The 14,342-nt window shown below is 36.3% G+C and overlaps 1 protein-coding gene across 1 annotated transcript in view; it reads right to left on the reverse strand.

The window, feature by feature from the left end:
* The window catches only part of LOC150080628 (partner of xrn-2 protein 1-like), a 127,751-nt gene that overhangs the window by 81,885 nt on the left and 31,524 nt on the right, over positions 1 to 14,342 (reverse strand). Inside the window, exon 2 of the mRNA XM_090381353.1 lies at positions 13,402 to 13,571. Within this exon, the coding sequence (XP_090237479.1) occupies positions 13,402 to 13,562 (161 nt within the window). The 5' untranslated portion in view covers positions 13,563 to 13,571. The remainder of the gene's footprint in view (positions 1 to 13,401; positions 13,572 to 14,342) is intronic.

Genomic DNA, 14,342 nt, shown 5'->3' on the forward strand with positions numbered 1-14,342 from the left:
TTTATCATTTTCTTAATTGAAACGAGAATGCAATTCTACAAAATTCTCAGAATTTTCTTGAATTATGTATTTTTTCCTAACTTAGACTTTAGGTTGGTCGCGTAAAAGTGAATAAAAATCACATTAAAAAATTATTTTTGATATACCAATTCGCGTAACTCCGAATTTGTGTAAAAAAATTCGCATAAAAAGAGGTTTAGGTGTACTTTAATATGAAAAATATACTGAATTAGGATTATGGAGACTAATATTAAAATCCAAATGGGTTAATATTTGTTTAGCTGAAACCCTCGCCTCACTCTCAAAATCATAATTTTGAACAGAATACCAATCTTCACTAAACTGGTTATTTTTGAAAGTATCTTAAAAATGGTCGTAAAGTGAACAGATCATGGTTGTGCAACTCATCTAGTACAGGTAAGTTAACACCATTTATCGTTTTGCTTGAGGAAAGTGTTTTCTAAATTAATTTCAGCATAAGCCCAGTTATCTGGAATGCATGGGGATAGGAACAGGTAGCAGATTAAGCCAGAGGAATATTGGAAACTTTCAGAAGGCCTCAAGCAACACCACCCACTGAATATATGAGTGCAAAAATTTAAAACTTTTTATTTTGTGTTATTCTTAACTTTATGGAAAAATTCTAATAAATAGATAAATTTATTACAGTTGTTTTTGGTGCATCAACTGTTTTGGTCATGGTATGCTACTTCACATGGATTATTGTGTGTATGTCTGAACAAGGGTGTATTCACAAGCTTATTTGCATGCTGTGAGAGCTGAAAAACCCAAAGCTACTGTATTACCTTATAATGAACTCAATAAAGAAGTTAAAAAGAATGACAAGTAGCTTTCAGTAATATAATTCTTAAAGCTGATTCCTACACCACTGCATCAAGCTCTTCAATTAAAAAAATCACATCATACAGGTTTCTTACAGATTACTTTCATAACATATTTTTATAACACAATTTACATTACTAATTTTTCCAGATTCTATTATTTAAACTTTGTGTTTCTATATTTTCCGGCTTGTCTGAAATACACCTACCCCTTTTTCCATTACTTCAAGTATTTGCCAATCATGGTACTGTCAATCATTCAACCTGCTCAAATTCTGCAACCAGCAAGAGAAAAATTTGAGCCCCCCCCCATGTAGCTATCAATTCACTGTATTTGTTGGGGGGGTTGCAAAGTGTCTACACTATACAATAAAAAATGCTAAAATATAGTTTAACTTCATATTTTGGGACTTCAAAATATTGAAAGTTGAACCAATGAATATACACTGATACACTGGGCCCTTGATTTATGCCGATTTGAATATCCACTGGTTTTAAAAATTTCTAGTAATTTCCTTAGTTTTCCCCCAAAATTCTGGAAAATTCTATTCCATGCTGATGCCACAAAAAAAAAAAAAAGTCACTGAACAGCACCACTGGGCATGTATTTGGCAATTCTGCATTTAGGAATACATATGCTCATTCTCGATACATGCAGTTGTGGCCCTTTACTTAATGATGAATTTATTTTAAAACTCGGTTCATGAAGCTGAATATTGTGTTTATAATTATCAGTGCTACATTATCAGGTTTATTGTGTACTTTAATATCATGCTTTAGAATTTTTTATAAATTTGTTTATTAAAATAAAAAATAAAAGTGGAACTATGGTCTTAAGACTGAAAGTTCAACTACCAGTGGCTAAAAGACCATGATATCTATAACATTAGAAGAAAAGATGGAAGTTATTAGAAGAATCGTGGGCGGGCAATCATGTCCTATTGTTTGTAGGGAGCCACATATCATCCCCTTCCACTGTAACAACAATCATGAAAAATGCTGATAAAATTAAAAAGACAGTGGAAACTACAAGAAGGAAAACTGCTACAACTCTTAAATACTCATGTGGTTGTGATCAGAAAGGAACAGTTACTTTCATTGTGGGTTGACAAGTTAAATGAAAGAAACATTCCTCTCACACAAAGTGTTATTTGTGATAAAGCGAAAAGTTTGTTTGACGAGATAAAAGAAAAAGAAGGCAGCAATGAAACCAAGTAAATCAGCCTATGCTTGAAATTAGTGAACCACGCAAAAGCTGGTTCACTAATTTCAAGAAGTGAACTCAAATTTACAATATAAAATTAACAGGTGAGGCTGCCAGCATTGATGGTTGGTTGGTTGTTTTAGGATTTTATGGCACATTAGCCAACCTTGATGAAGAAGCAGCAAAGGCGTATCCTGGCACTTCAAGTGACTCGTAGAGGAAGGTGAATATCCACCAGATCTTGTTTTCAATGTGGATGAGACTAGCCTTTATTGGAAGAAGATGCCTTCAAGAACTTTCGTCTCCCATGAAAAGAAATGTACTCCTGGATTTAAACCTGCCAAGGACCATTTAACTCCTTTTCTTGGTGGAAATGCTTCAAAAACTGTAAAACCGAAGCCACTACTCACCTATCACTGTGAAATACTGAGTGACAAAGAGGCTCATTAAAGAAAATTTACCAATGATTTGTACTTCAAAGAGTTGACTTGGGTGATGTCTTCACAAACTGGTAATAATTTTTGTCTAATGGTACATTGCTACTGTGAAGAAAATTATCTAGGAGGGTGCTGCTGTTATTGGACAATGTCCCAGGATATCCACCAAATGATGGAGAGGTAAGGACGGGTGTGGATGTAAAGATTGAATATCTGCTGCCAAATACCACTTCCCTTTTACGACCAATGGACCATGGCATCACAATAAATTTTAAAGCCTTAAAACCCACGGAAGATATTTAGGGAGATGTTACAGGAAATGAACAACTGCAACATCTATCAAAGAATATTGCAGGTCCCATAATATCCTGAATGGCATCAACATCGATGCCGCTTGGAAAGAGATCACTAACTTGTATACACGGATTGTGGAAGGAAGTGTGTCCTACATGAGTTCAGGGGATTTGAAGAAGTGCCACAGATTTCAAATGAAATCACTGCAATTGGGCCTGACGATGTGACTGAGTTGTTGGAGAGCCATTCTCCGCCTCTTACAAATGAGGAGCTCAATGACTTGGCTGCACAGTTAATTAGGAACAGCAGCAGCAAGAACAAGAAGGGCTGTTTTACGGTCTATAAAAACCCATGACTTGAAGGAAAATCTGCCTGGGCTTGATAGGTACAGTGGTACCTTGGATTGTGAGTAACTTGGTCTACGAGTGTTTTGCAAGACGAGCAAAAATTTTTAATAAATTTTAACTTGATAAACGAGCGAGGTCTTGCAATACGAGTACAGTCAGTCCTCGTATAACACGTGTTGACACTACACGAATTTGATCATACACTATTTACAAATAGGGGAACGATATCTTATATAACACGAACTGAATTCGCTTATGCACGATTTGCCTTTGTGTTTATAAGAAATGGCAGTCGAACGCAGAATCACCCCAACCGAACGCAACGCGATAGGAATGAAGAGAAGATTCTGAAATTGTATTTTTTTTTTTTATGTTTTTTATATCAGTGAAGGGGAAACACATTTCACCATAATAACATAAAAACCAACACAATTTCAGCTATCAGTATAATTGCAAATGCAATTAGATCGACTTTACTACCAGTTTATAACAGATTCCACTAGCAGGAACGTAACTGGAAATTGTTTTTATTGTTTTATGGTAGTAACCCCTAAAAATGTGCTTTAGTAAAACGTGAGATGTTAATAGTGTATCTCTCTGCCTTTACGGTGTTGTTTATTCAATTGCTACATGTGCACAGCTTTGTTTATGTGTATCAAGCGTGCCTCCTCATTTTGTGATAGTGCGAGCGATGAATCTGTTTAACGACAATGCAATTGTCATATTTCCGTGAAATCCTCAAGAGGAGGCAAGTGTCATTGGAGAGGTTCCTTGTTAAAGTCGCACAAAAAGAAAGAGTCAACAGATAGCAGTGATTCCGTTAGTGACAGTGAAAGTCGTCCTACCACAAATCCGATTGCTTTATGTATATTAAATTTAAATATTAAAAATATGAAAAGGTATGTATGTATTTTGTATTAATCATTTTTACAGTATACGAATATTTTTGAGTTTTGGAACAAATCATCTGGGTTTCCATGATTTCTTATGGGAAAATTCGCTTTGGATTACGAGCACATTTCTGGAACGAATTATGCTCGCAAACCAAGGTACCACCGTACTTGCAGAGGTTAGGTGATATTGATCCTGACTATGAAAGGAGCTGTTCTATTAGAAGAGGAATCAAAGCAGTATTGCAGTCTTACTACCACAGGAAATTAAATATTAAAATTTTTGTATTATTTTATGAAAGAGTCTCAATTTTTGCACACCTGGAATGCATCCCACTGAAATACGTTATAATTCAGGTTTCACTTACGCTGATTCGATATACACTGGCATCTCCAGGACCTAACCCCAGAATAAATCAAGATCCCCCCCCCCAGTACTTTATTTAGCTTGGCTTAATTTTAAAGTACTTCTTTTCATAAATCTTAGTTTTCAGTGATAATATTTCTTATCATTAACTTAACAGATTTTGGTTTTATATCATAAATTGTATCAAAATTGTAAATTATATCATATGCCATCATAAAGCCCACAACAATTTTTGCTTTTCTATAAAAATGCAATTATGAAGGAATGCGATCTTGGATTTTTATTTTTTCAATAACACTACCCAACATGATTTTTACCTCCAGCAAATCAATGGTTGTTTCTGGCTAAGTTTTATGTATAGAATTTAAAATCAATCATAAAAATTTCCTATCACGTCTCAGTTTTAAGATATAGATATATAACTGGATTCTGTACAAAGATATCACTACTATTTGAAATACAATTTTTTAACTTATTAACTTTTGGTTGATTTTGTTTGTTGGGCTAAAAGTTAAGAAAGTACATCATTACTGTTCTTGCAATATAGTATATTTTGATTTTGATACATTTTTCCAGACAAGTCATTACACCATTCAACTGTTTAATATATAGTGTATGATACACTACGCTACAAGAATTCACCTTCTGTTCAAATTTACCAATTGCTTTTACTGTTTTTAGGCTAATGCATTGTTAAAATGGAGAAGACAAAGCACAGAACTTGCATCAATCACTCAGACAACTTCTGCTATGGTTGTGGACACTTAACCCCAAAAACTCAGATGAATAAAATATACAATGTCACAAAAGTTGCATATTCTTTGTACTTTGGCTGCAAGATTGGTGACCAAGAAAAAAATGGCTCCACATTATGTTGTATTACTTGTACAACGAACTTAAGGCTGTGGGTATATGGCAAGCTGAAAGCATTACCTTTTGCCATCCAAAAGTTGCATCTTCTTTGTACTTCGGCTGCAAGATTGGTGACCAAGAAAAAAATGGCTCCACATTATGTTGTATTACTTGTACAACGAACTTAAGGCTGTGGGTATATGGCAAGCTGAAAGCATTACCTTTTGCCATCCCTATGGTGTGGCACAAGCCATAAGAATCATTTTGATGACTGCTATTTCTGCATGACAAAAATAAAAGGTATTTCCAAAAAGAGCAAGCACTGCATCAAATATCCAAATATCCCATCAGCAATTAGGCCAGTGCTACATGGTAAAGGACTGCCACCAGTACCTGTGCCACCAAAATCTTAGGGTATTGGAAGTAGTTATGAAGGTACAGAAGAAATCGTTTTACCAGATGTTGTGGAACCATGTATTTCACAGGATTTGGACTACAAGCCAGAAAAAGAAAAGGCCACACACTACATTGAATAAGAAGAATTAAGCGGCTTTGGGTATATAATTAAGTGACCTGATCAAGCCAAAGAGAAAGCTGAATTACTTGGATCCAGACTACGACAGTGGAACTTACTTGTCAAAGGTATAAACGTTACAATATATACTGTAAGTGAAATGAAGAATTTTCAAGATATTTTGCAATGGAAAACAACATGTGTGTCTGCAAAGATGTCGTTGGTCTTATGCACGAACTGAACATTGATCACAATACCTCTGAATGGCATTTGTTCATTAATGTGTCAAAGCTAAGTTTGAAAGCAGTATTGCTGCATAATGGAAATACTTTACCATCAATTCCTCTTGTTTACGCTGTTGGCCTGAGAGAAAATTACGATAGTATGTCCCCGATTCTTGCTGCTATATGTTACAATGACTATGTTTGGAATATTTGTGGTGATCTCAAAGTGATTGGACTGCTTGTTGGGTTGTTGCAAGGTTGGGTTTCATTAAATACTGTTTTTTACTGTATTTGTGGGATAGTCGTGCAACAGCCAAACACTACGTTTGATCTTATGCACTGGAACAAGAGAGATGAATATATTCCCAGCAAAAGCAATGTAAAGTATGTTCCACTGGTTGATCCATAAAAGGTTTTTCTTCCCCCTTTACACATCAAGCTTGGACTGATTAAGAATTTCACTAAGGCACTGGATAAAGAAAGAAGAAGATTTTCATATTTACTGAAAATGTTTTCAAATTTATCTTATGCAAAGCTGAAGGAAGGAATTTTCATAGGTTCTCAAATAAGAAAGCTCCTAAAAGATGAAAAATTTCAAAGAAACCTGAATGATGTTGAACGGGCTGCATGGAGATCTTTCAAGGCTGTGGTACATGATTTCTCAGAAAGAGAAAAGAAAACTATGAGCAACTGGTGACAAACTTGCTGAAATGTTACAAGTTATTAATTGAAAATGTATTTCCATCATTCCCATCTGGATTTCTTTCCTGAAAACTTAGCAGATGTCAGTGACGAACAAGGACAGCACTTCCACCAGGACATATCTGCAATGGAAAAACAATACCAAGGTTGCTGGGACTCTGCCATGATGGGAGATTACTGTTGATTCCTTAAAGCAATCTAGAGTATAAAAGGAAATCATTTGGTGGGAAACATGTCTAAGTAACATATATCTTGTGTAATAATTATAACCATGTATGCTGATATTGTATAAAAACAAGGAATTTTAAAAAAATGCATATATCTTTTGATGTAGACGTGACAGAAGTAAAAGAGTGATATTTTCATAATCGAAACATTAATTTTGTTCAGATAAACCAACTTTCGTAAAAGAGGTATGACGAAAAAAAAATTTTGTCAGATAGTGTATTTACTGATAATATCCAGTTTCTGTTAAACACAACTACAGTTTTCTCAACATTTCCTGGACAGCATATCTTTTTTTTTTTTTTGGTAATATAACAGAAGAATTTTATTTCAGCAATGCATTTATATCCATATAAATCTGTTATAGTATTATAACAGATTTATATGGATATAAATTTCCCATTGTAAGACAATATGATTTACGTACAGAAATGGCTATGTACAGAAATGATGCTATTGCACTAACTTGTATGCTAAGGATATAACTAATTTAACATTATGATCGTTACGGTATAGCATAACTTGATAGCGTATAGCTTGAACCTGAAAGTATAATATAAAACTAGATAGCATAATGCACATCATTAGATTAGATTAGTACTGTGAATTACTCAACTAAATTTATTAACCTTATTAATTTTCATTGTTAATTAATTAAATTGTATTTAAACAGAAATGGTGACCCAGACCAGAACAGCAAAGCAACGGGCACAAAGTAGCAGGAGTGCTGTGGCTTGGGAAAGTACCGAAGGGGATGATTCTCCAATGCACCACAGCCTAAAAAAAAATGCGCAACTTGGTGAAATATTTGCGGAGTTTTCTGGAACAGGATATTGATCTAGCTATGGAGGATGTGTATGTGTGTGTGCGCGCGCACGCCAGGTGCAGAGAGTGTCAAGAGATTAGGTGCCAACTGAGCATTCCGATGGGCATTTATGAGAGTTTGAAGAGTGGGGGTAGATTCCCTCAAAGGAATTAAAATGTGGGCCCATCAAATGCTTAGCTGCCCAGCTCAATCTTGTGCATCAGGCAACACAGCAGCAATCTTCAAGGAAGAATATGCTGGTCCCACAGAAGCTAATTATTGTCGGTGACTCAATTGTCAGGGAGATGGGAAATATATTGTGCAAAATGGATAGGTGGGATAGGACCAGGGTATGTCTGCCAAGGGCAAAAGTTGATGATGTCGTAGAGCAGATACCATCTGTAAAGAGCACAAAGGGAGATACTGTTGTACACATTGGCACTAACAACATTAAGGGGAGATGTGTAGATTTCCTTAGCAAGTATAGGTCAAAGTTGAAAAAGTTGCAAGCTAAGTTAAATTTGAAAGTGTTTGCAATTCTGGCCAGACATGAGAGCTTTGTCAATCAATTTGGCCTTGGAGATTTTGTGCAAGGTTCACGGTGTAAAATTTTTCTCAGCGTGGTCTGTGCTTGTTAACACGAGAGAGACTGCTTCAACAGGGATGGGATACACTTAAATAAGAAAGGGTGCAAGAATATTTGCTGATGTTATCAAGGCAGTGTTAGGTGGATTTACAATCCACCTAACACTGCCTTGATAGTGTTAGGTGGATTGGGGGGGGGGATTCAGAGACTAACAGATTAACAATAGCCACAGACAGAGATTAAAGTGATTCCTGTACTGCTTTGTTTGGAAACTGGCACCTGGAAAGCAAGGTGCTGGGGATTTAAAGTAATGCTGGGAGTCATCATGGAACAAATAAATACATGGGCTGTGTTATGGTAACTAAGAGTAAGAACAGGTGCATGTGTACTTGCATGTACAACAATGCTAGGAGTATAGTAAATAAATTTGATGAATTTGAAGTGGTGGTCAAGACATCAAAGACAGATATTGTTGGGATATCAGAGACAGTGTCACACAAATATAAGGAATGCAGAATTGGAATTTGGGGAGTATAATATGTACAGAAAGGATAGACAGGGAAGAGGAATTATACTGTTAGTTAAGAAAAAAAGAAAAAATCTAAGGAAGTGCATCCAATTGATGTGGGTGGACAGTGCAATGTAGTGCACTGTCTGCACTTATGTAATGACATAAGGGAAAATGAGGGGTGTGTTACAGGCCAGATGACTCTGATGAGGACAATGAACTGTACAGAGAAATAGAGTGGTCCAGTAAATCATATTGTCTTACAATGGGGAATTTTAACTTCCCACATATTGACTGGAACTTGCGGGCTGGTGAATTGCACACTAGTAACATTTTGTGGATTTATTGGGTGACTGTTTTCTACAGCTCCATGTTTGAGGGCAACCGGGGGAGAGTAAACTCTTGATCTGATTATCGGCAGTGATTCTTCATGCATTAAGAATCTACAGAAAAAGAAACCACTTGGTGGCAGTGATCACAATGTACTGATGTGGGATTTACTAAAAGATGTAACTACCATCAGTGGTAAAAGGAAGAGTTTTGTTTCATAAAGGTGACTACTGTAGTCTCAGACAATTTTTAAATTCTATACAGTGGAACCAACTGATGATGTTACCAACAGCAAATTCTAAATGGGAAGCATTCAAAGAATTAACCTTGGAAGCTACTAGGCTTTTTATAAACATAAGAAAGGCCTGGGGTGGGTGAGATCTATCCATTTATATTAAAGGATGCTGTCATAATCACTGCCATGATTATGACAGCATCCTTGGACTCGGGGTCTCCATAGACTGCAGATGTGCTAATGTATCCCCAATTCACAAAGGGGATCAAAGGGTGACATGAGTAATTATAGACCTGTTAGTTTAACTTCTGTTCTGGGGAAAATAATGGAGTCACTGGTTAAAGAAGCATTGCAGGATCATCAAAGACAAAACTGCAGTTATAGTTCAGACACAGCATGGGTCTGTTACGAGGAATTCTTGTCTGATCAATTTGATTGGATACTATGATGTGGTCACAAAGGAACTAGATGCAAAAAATAATTTTAACATATACATGGATTTTAGGAAAGCTTTTGATACCGTTGTACAGGGAAAATTACTGTATAAATTGGAGCAGTATGGCATTAAGGGCAAGTTGCTGCTATGGATAAAGAAAGTGGTAATCGATGGACACTGCTCTTCGTGGACTAATGTTATTAGTGGAGTCCCCCAAGGTTCGGTGTTCGGCCCATTGTTGTTTTCTGTATTTATCAATGATATTGTGAAGTTATATCAGGCTTAATGTCCAAGTTTGCAGATGATATGAAGGTTGGCAGGGTTGTTAGTGACAGTAAAGACAGTACGCTACTGCAACAGGATCTAGAAAAGCCGAGAAGATGAGCTGAGAGGTGGCAACTGAAGTTTAAATTGACAAATGCAAAAGTACTGCATGTAAGTAGCAGTAACCCCAGATTAACATACCAACTGTGTGGTACTACAATCAGGGAAGTGGAGAATGAAAAAGACCTAGTGGTAATTGTGCAGTCAGATATGACATTTTCTGAGCAGGGAAGACAGGCTGCTGACGAGGTCTTGTCAGTGATATACAGGAATGGCGATAATTGTGAGAGCATCTGGATTCAGGAGAGGTCCCTATGAATTGGAGATGTGTAAATGTCTCCGCAGATTAAAGGAGAATCAAAGGTGCAGTGAGCAAATACAAATGTAAGCTTATTTCAGTCTATTCCAGAGAAAATAATGGAGTCTCTGATTAAAGAAGTAATTCAGAATCATCCTGATAGGAATGCAGGATGATTGTGAATTATGGCAATCAGAGATGAATTTGTCAAGGGTCAATCTTGTCTAACCAATTTGACTGGATACTGGCTGGTAACTAAGGAACCGGATGCAAAAATATAATTTTTACATTGTATACTTAGATTTCAGGAAGCTTTTGATACTATTCCATATAAGACTGTTGTACAAAAATTGGAAAAGTGTAGCATTAGAAGTTTATGCCATGAATAAAAGGATGGCAGAGTTGCAGAAGACAAAGTGGTTATCCCTCTTGGTCGAATGCTGTTAGTGGAGATTCCTAGGGTTCAGTGCTAGGTTGACTGTTTTCATTATTTATTAATGATTCTGATGAAGGTATATCAGGTTTAATATGTAATTATGAAAAGTTGGCAAGGTTTTAATAACAGAAATGAGGCAGAGCAGCAAAATATAAAAAAAATTAGGCAAATGAACTGAGAAACGGTAGTTGAAGTTTAATACAGTCAGTCCTCGTATAGCACGATAGTTGTGTTCCTAGAAACCCTCATGAAATATAAACAGGCCCTATGGGAAAAATAGGGTTAGGTGCTGGCCACCCAAGACTGAACACAAACCAAAACATTACCAAACACAATAAATAATGTATTATGTAATAAAATATATGTTATCGACTATTATGTAATAAAATATTGCTAATGCTTTTGCTTCTATCATAAGCAAACTTGTTTTTTGTTTGATTTTCTATCCAAACAGATGACAGCCGTTCCATCTCTTCCAATTTTTTGTCTTAATCTAATGGATTTTAATTACACTTTGAGTTGTTCCTGCTATCAAAGTTGTTTTTATTTTCTCTGCATTCTTTGTAATTCTCAGCGTTGCCTCATTTAGGTCTGTAGCACGTGCAATATCACATGGTCTTTCATTTCGCTCAAAGCATTTCACAATTTCATATTTTTTCTCTATCGACAGAGGCGAACTGGCCATAAGCCTTACCGGGGAAACCCCGGTGAGCCGGAGGCCGATGTGATTTTGGCCATAAATGCTAGTATGAGGCCACTACAAATTTTCCCAGGGTAGAATTTTTGACCCAGTCCGCCTCTGTTTATCGATATTGCCTTTCTTCTTCTCTCTGAATCTGCAGTGTCTTCACCAGGACACTTCCTTTTCACACCTTTTAAGTATTTTACTCATTTTTAGGGAATAAAGCACAATTACAAAATGAGAAGGCAAGCTTGATACACATAAATAAAGCTGTGTGTGTGTGTAGCAACTGAATAAACAATACCGTAAAGGCAGAGATACACTATTAACACCTCACATTTTACTAAAGCACATTTCTAGGGGTTACTACCATAAAACAATAAAAACAATTTCCAGTTGCGTTGGTAGTACACTCGATCTAATTGCATTTGCGATTATACCGATAGCTGGAATTGTGCTGGTTTTTACATTATTATGGTGAAATGTGTTTCCCCTTCAATGATATAAAACACATAATTACATTTTCAGAATCTTCTCTTCATTCCTATCGTGCTGCGTTCGGTTGGGGTGATTCCGCGTTCGACTGCCATTTCTTGTAAACACAAAGGTGAATCGTGCATAAGCGAATTCAGTTCGTGTTATATAAGATATCATTCCCCTATTTATAAATCGTGTATGATCGAATTTGTGTAGTGTAACAAGTGTTATACGAGGACTGACTGTACTGACAAATGCAAGGTACTGTATATTGGTAGTAGTATTTCCAGAATAACACTAGTGGTACCAAACTTGGAGTAGTAGAGAATGAAAAACAACAGGAGGTAATTGTGCAGTTAGATAAGAAATTCTCTAAGCAGTGCAGACAGGCTTCTAGGACAGCTCATGGGATTTTGTCATCGTGGATAAGGAGAATCAGTTATTCTGATGTATAAGGTGAGGCCATATCTTTTGTAATGCATACAGGTCTGGAAACCTCATTTTAGAAAGAATGCAGATCAGATGGAAAGCAGAGCAACGAGATTAGCGAGAGAACAAAAGGATTATCTTATGAAGGAAGGCTTCAGTTCTTCACACTGCAGTACCTGGGATTATACTGCACACTGCAGTATAATTCTATGAGGAGATCACTGAAGTGTTAATTTGAAGCATGAGGAATTTATTGAAGTCGTCATTAAAGCATTTAAGGCTTTCAGTGGATTGAGTAAGCCAACTTTTGATGTCATCTTACCACTGTTCTGATAGCACACATGAGCATAATTTTAAACTGAGGAAGGATGGTTGCAGGATAGCTATGTGGCAATTTCCAGAGTAAGTTCGTTGTTGGAACATACTTTTGGTGTGTTCAAGTGGTTAGCTTGAAAATATTTAAGGAGAATTAGGTAAATTATTAGAGTGATGACAGGTTATGTGTGGATCGCATTTTTTTTTTTTTTTTTTTTTGTTGGATGATGCTATAAAAGCCTGCTTCCATGCATCATTTTTCCACTACTAATATGAAACATGCTATTATAATTAATCTAATTAGAAATGCTTAAAAAACAATGTAATTTAATAAAAATTATATCTTTTAAAAAAAAAAAGTCATAGTTTGATGATCACTTTTTAATGGGTAAACTGAGACTTATTTATACCTTTATGCAGCTCTGTAAAATCAATTAACTGTGTAACGAGGGGTGCCCATACTTGTCACTCCTATTTCTTATCTCTTTCAATATCATAGATACTATTTTGTTGTATCATTTCACCTAGTTGGTATGATTAATCACAATGTAATTCAATTAATACAAATTGAAGTAAAACTAACAGATAGAAAATTTCTCATATACACAGAAATGACTATTCTGATGCCTTAAAAAAACATACGTGCATCCTAAGAGTTCCACATTAGCATATACTTGAGCTAAGCACAGAAGACGCTGCTCCTCAATCCTGCCCATATGTGAAAGGAGGAATTCTTTCCGAATTGCCCAATGTTCTTCACTTTCCCATGGTTGTCGATATTTTTCAGTAGCATAACCAGACATGCTGTTGAACTAAAAAAAAAACATGTTAATAATCTACCAGACCAGAGATGTTAAAATAAATCACTGTCCCCCCCCATACCACCATTAAGAGTTGATATAGTGGAAATGTGTTAATAATCTATCAGATCATTGGCAAATGTAAAGTAAATAAATAAATAAATAAATCTTTATTGTGAAGTAGAATTACAGCACAATATCCCATCACGGCGACGAGCGCCAGGGGTTCACATATAGATAACATAAGTACAAATTCAAATGGCTACAAAATATAGCGAACACATACAAAAGGCTACAAAATACAGATTACAAATGCAAAAAGAAATACAAATACATCATAAAAACAAAGAGCTGAACACAAATAAAGAAAAACAAATACAACTTGGCAGTGATTCAGGTTTCAAGAGCTTTGATAAAGTTGTGTCTGTCCTTCTTTTTACTTATTATGGTGTCGATGTCGGCGTCCACACGGTTGAGGGCAGCGAGCATCTGCTTGGGCAGAAATCTTTCGGTGAGTACAAGCCTGTTGTGGTGAGCCACAAGTGCTGGTACCGACCTTAGGCTTGGCTGTGGAATCCTCCAAGAGCAAGCATTCCAAATATTTGGAGATGATATTTGGCCTGAGATGAGTTTGGCTGTGAAGACCAGCCTCGTTTCAACGATCAGGAACTTCAACCTCGGGATGTCGAGTGCTTGTGCCATCATGGTAGTTGTGGTAGCTGGAGGTAGCCGAAGCTTGTTATTCGCCCATTTCAGTAGCCAGTACTCAGCAGTGTACACCCG

This window comes from Mastigoproctus giganteus, chromosome 9 (assembly GCF_048544385.1).
Source record: "Mastigoproctus giganteus isolate SK-2022 chromosome 9, ASM4854438v1, whole genome shotgun sequence".
NCBI lineage: Eukaryota > Metazoa > Arthropoda > Arachnida > Uropygi > Thelyphonidae > Mastigoproctus > Mastigoproctus giganteus.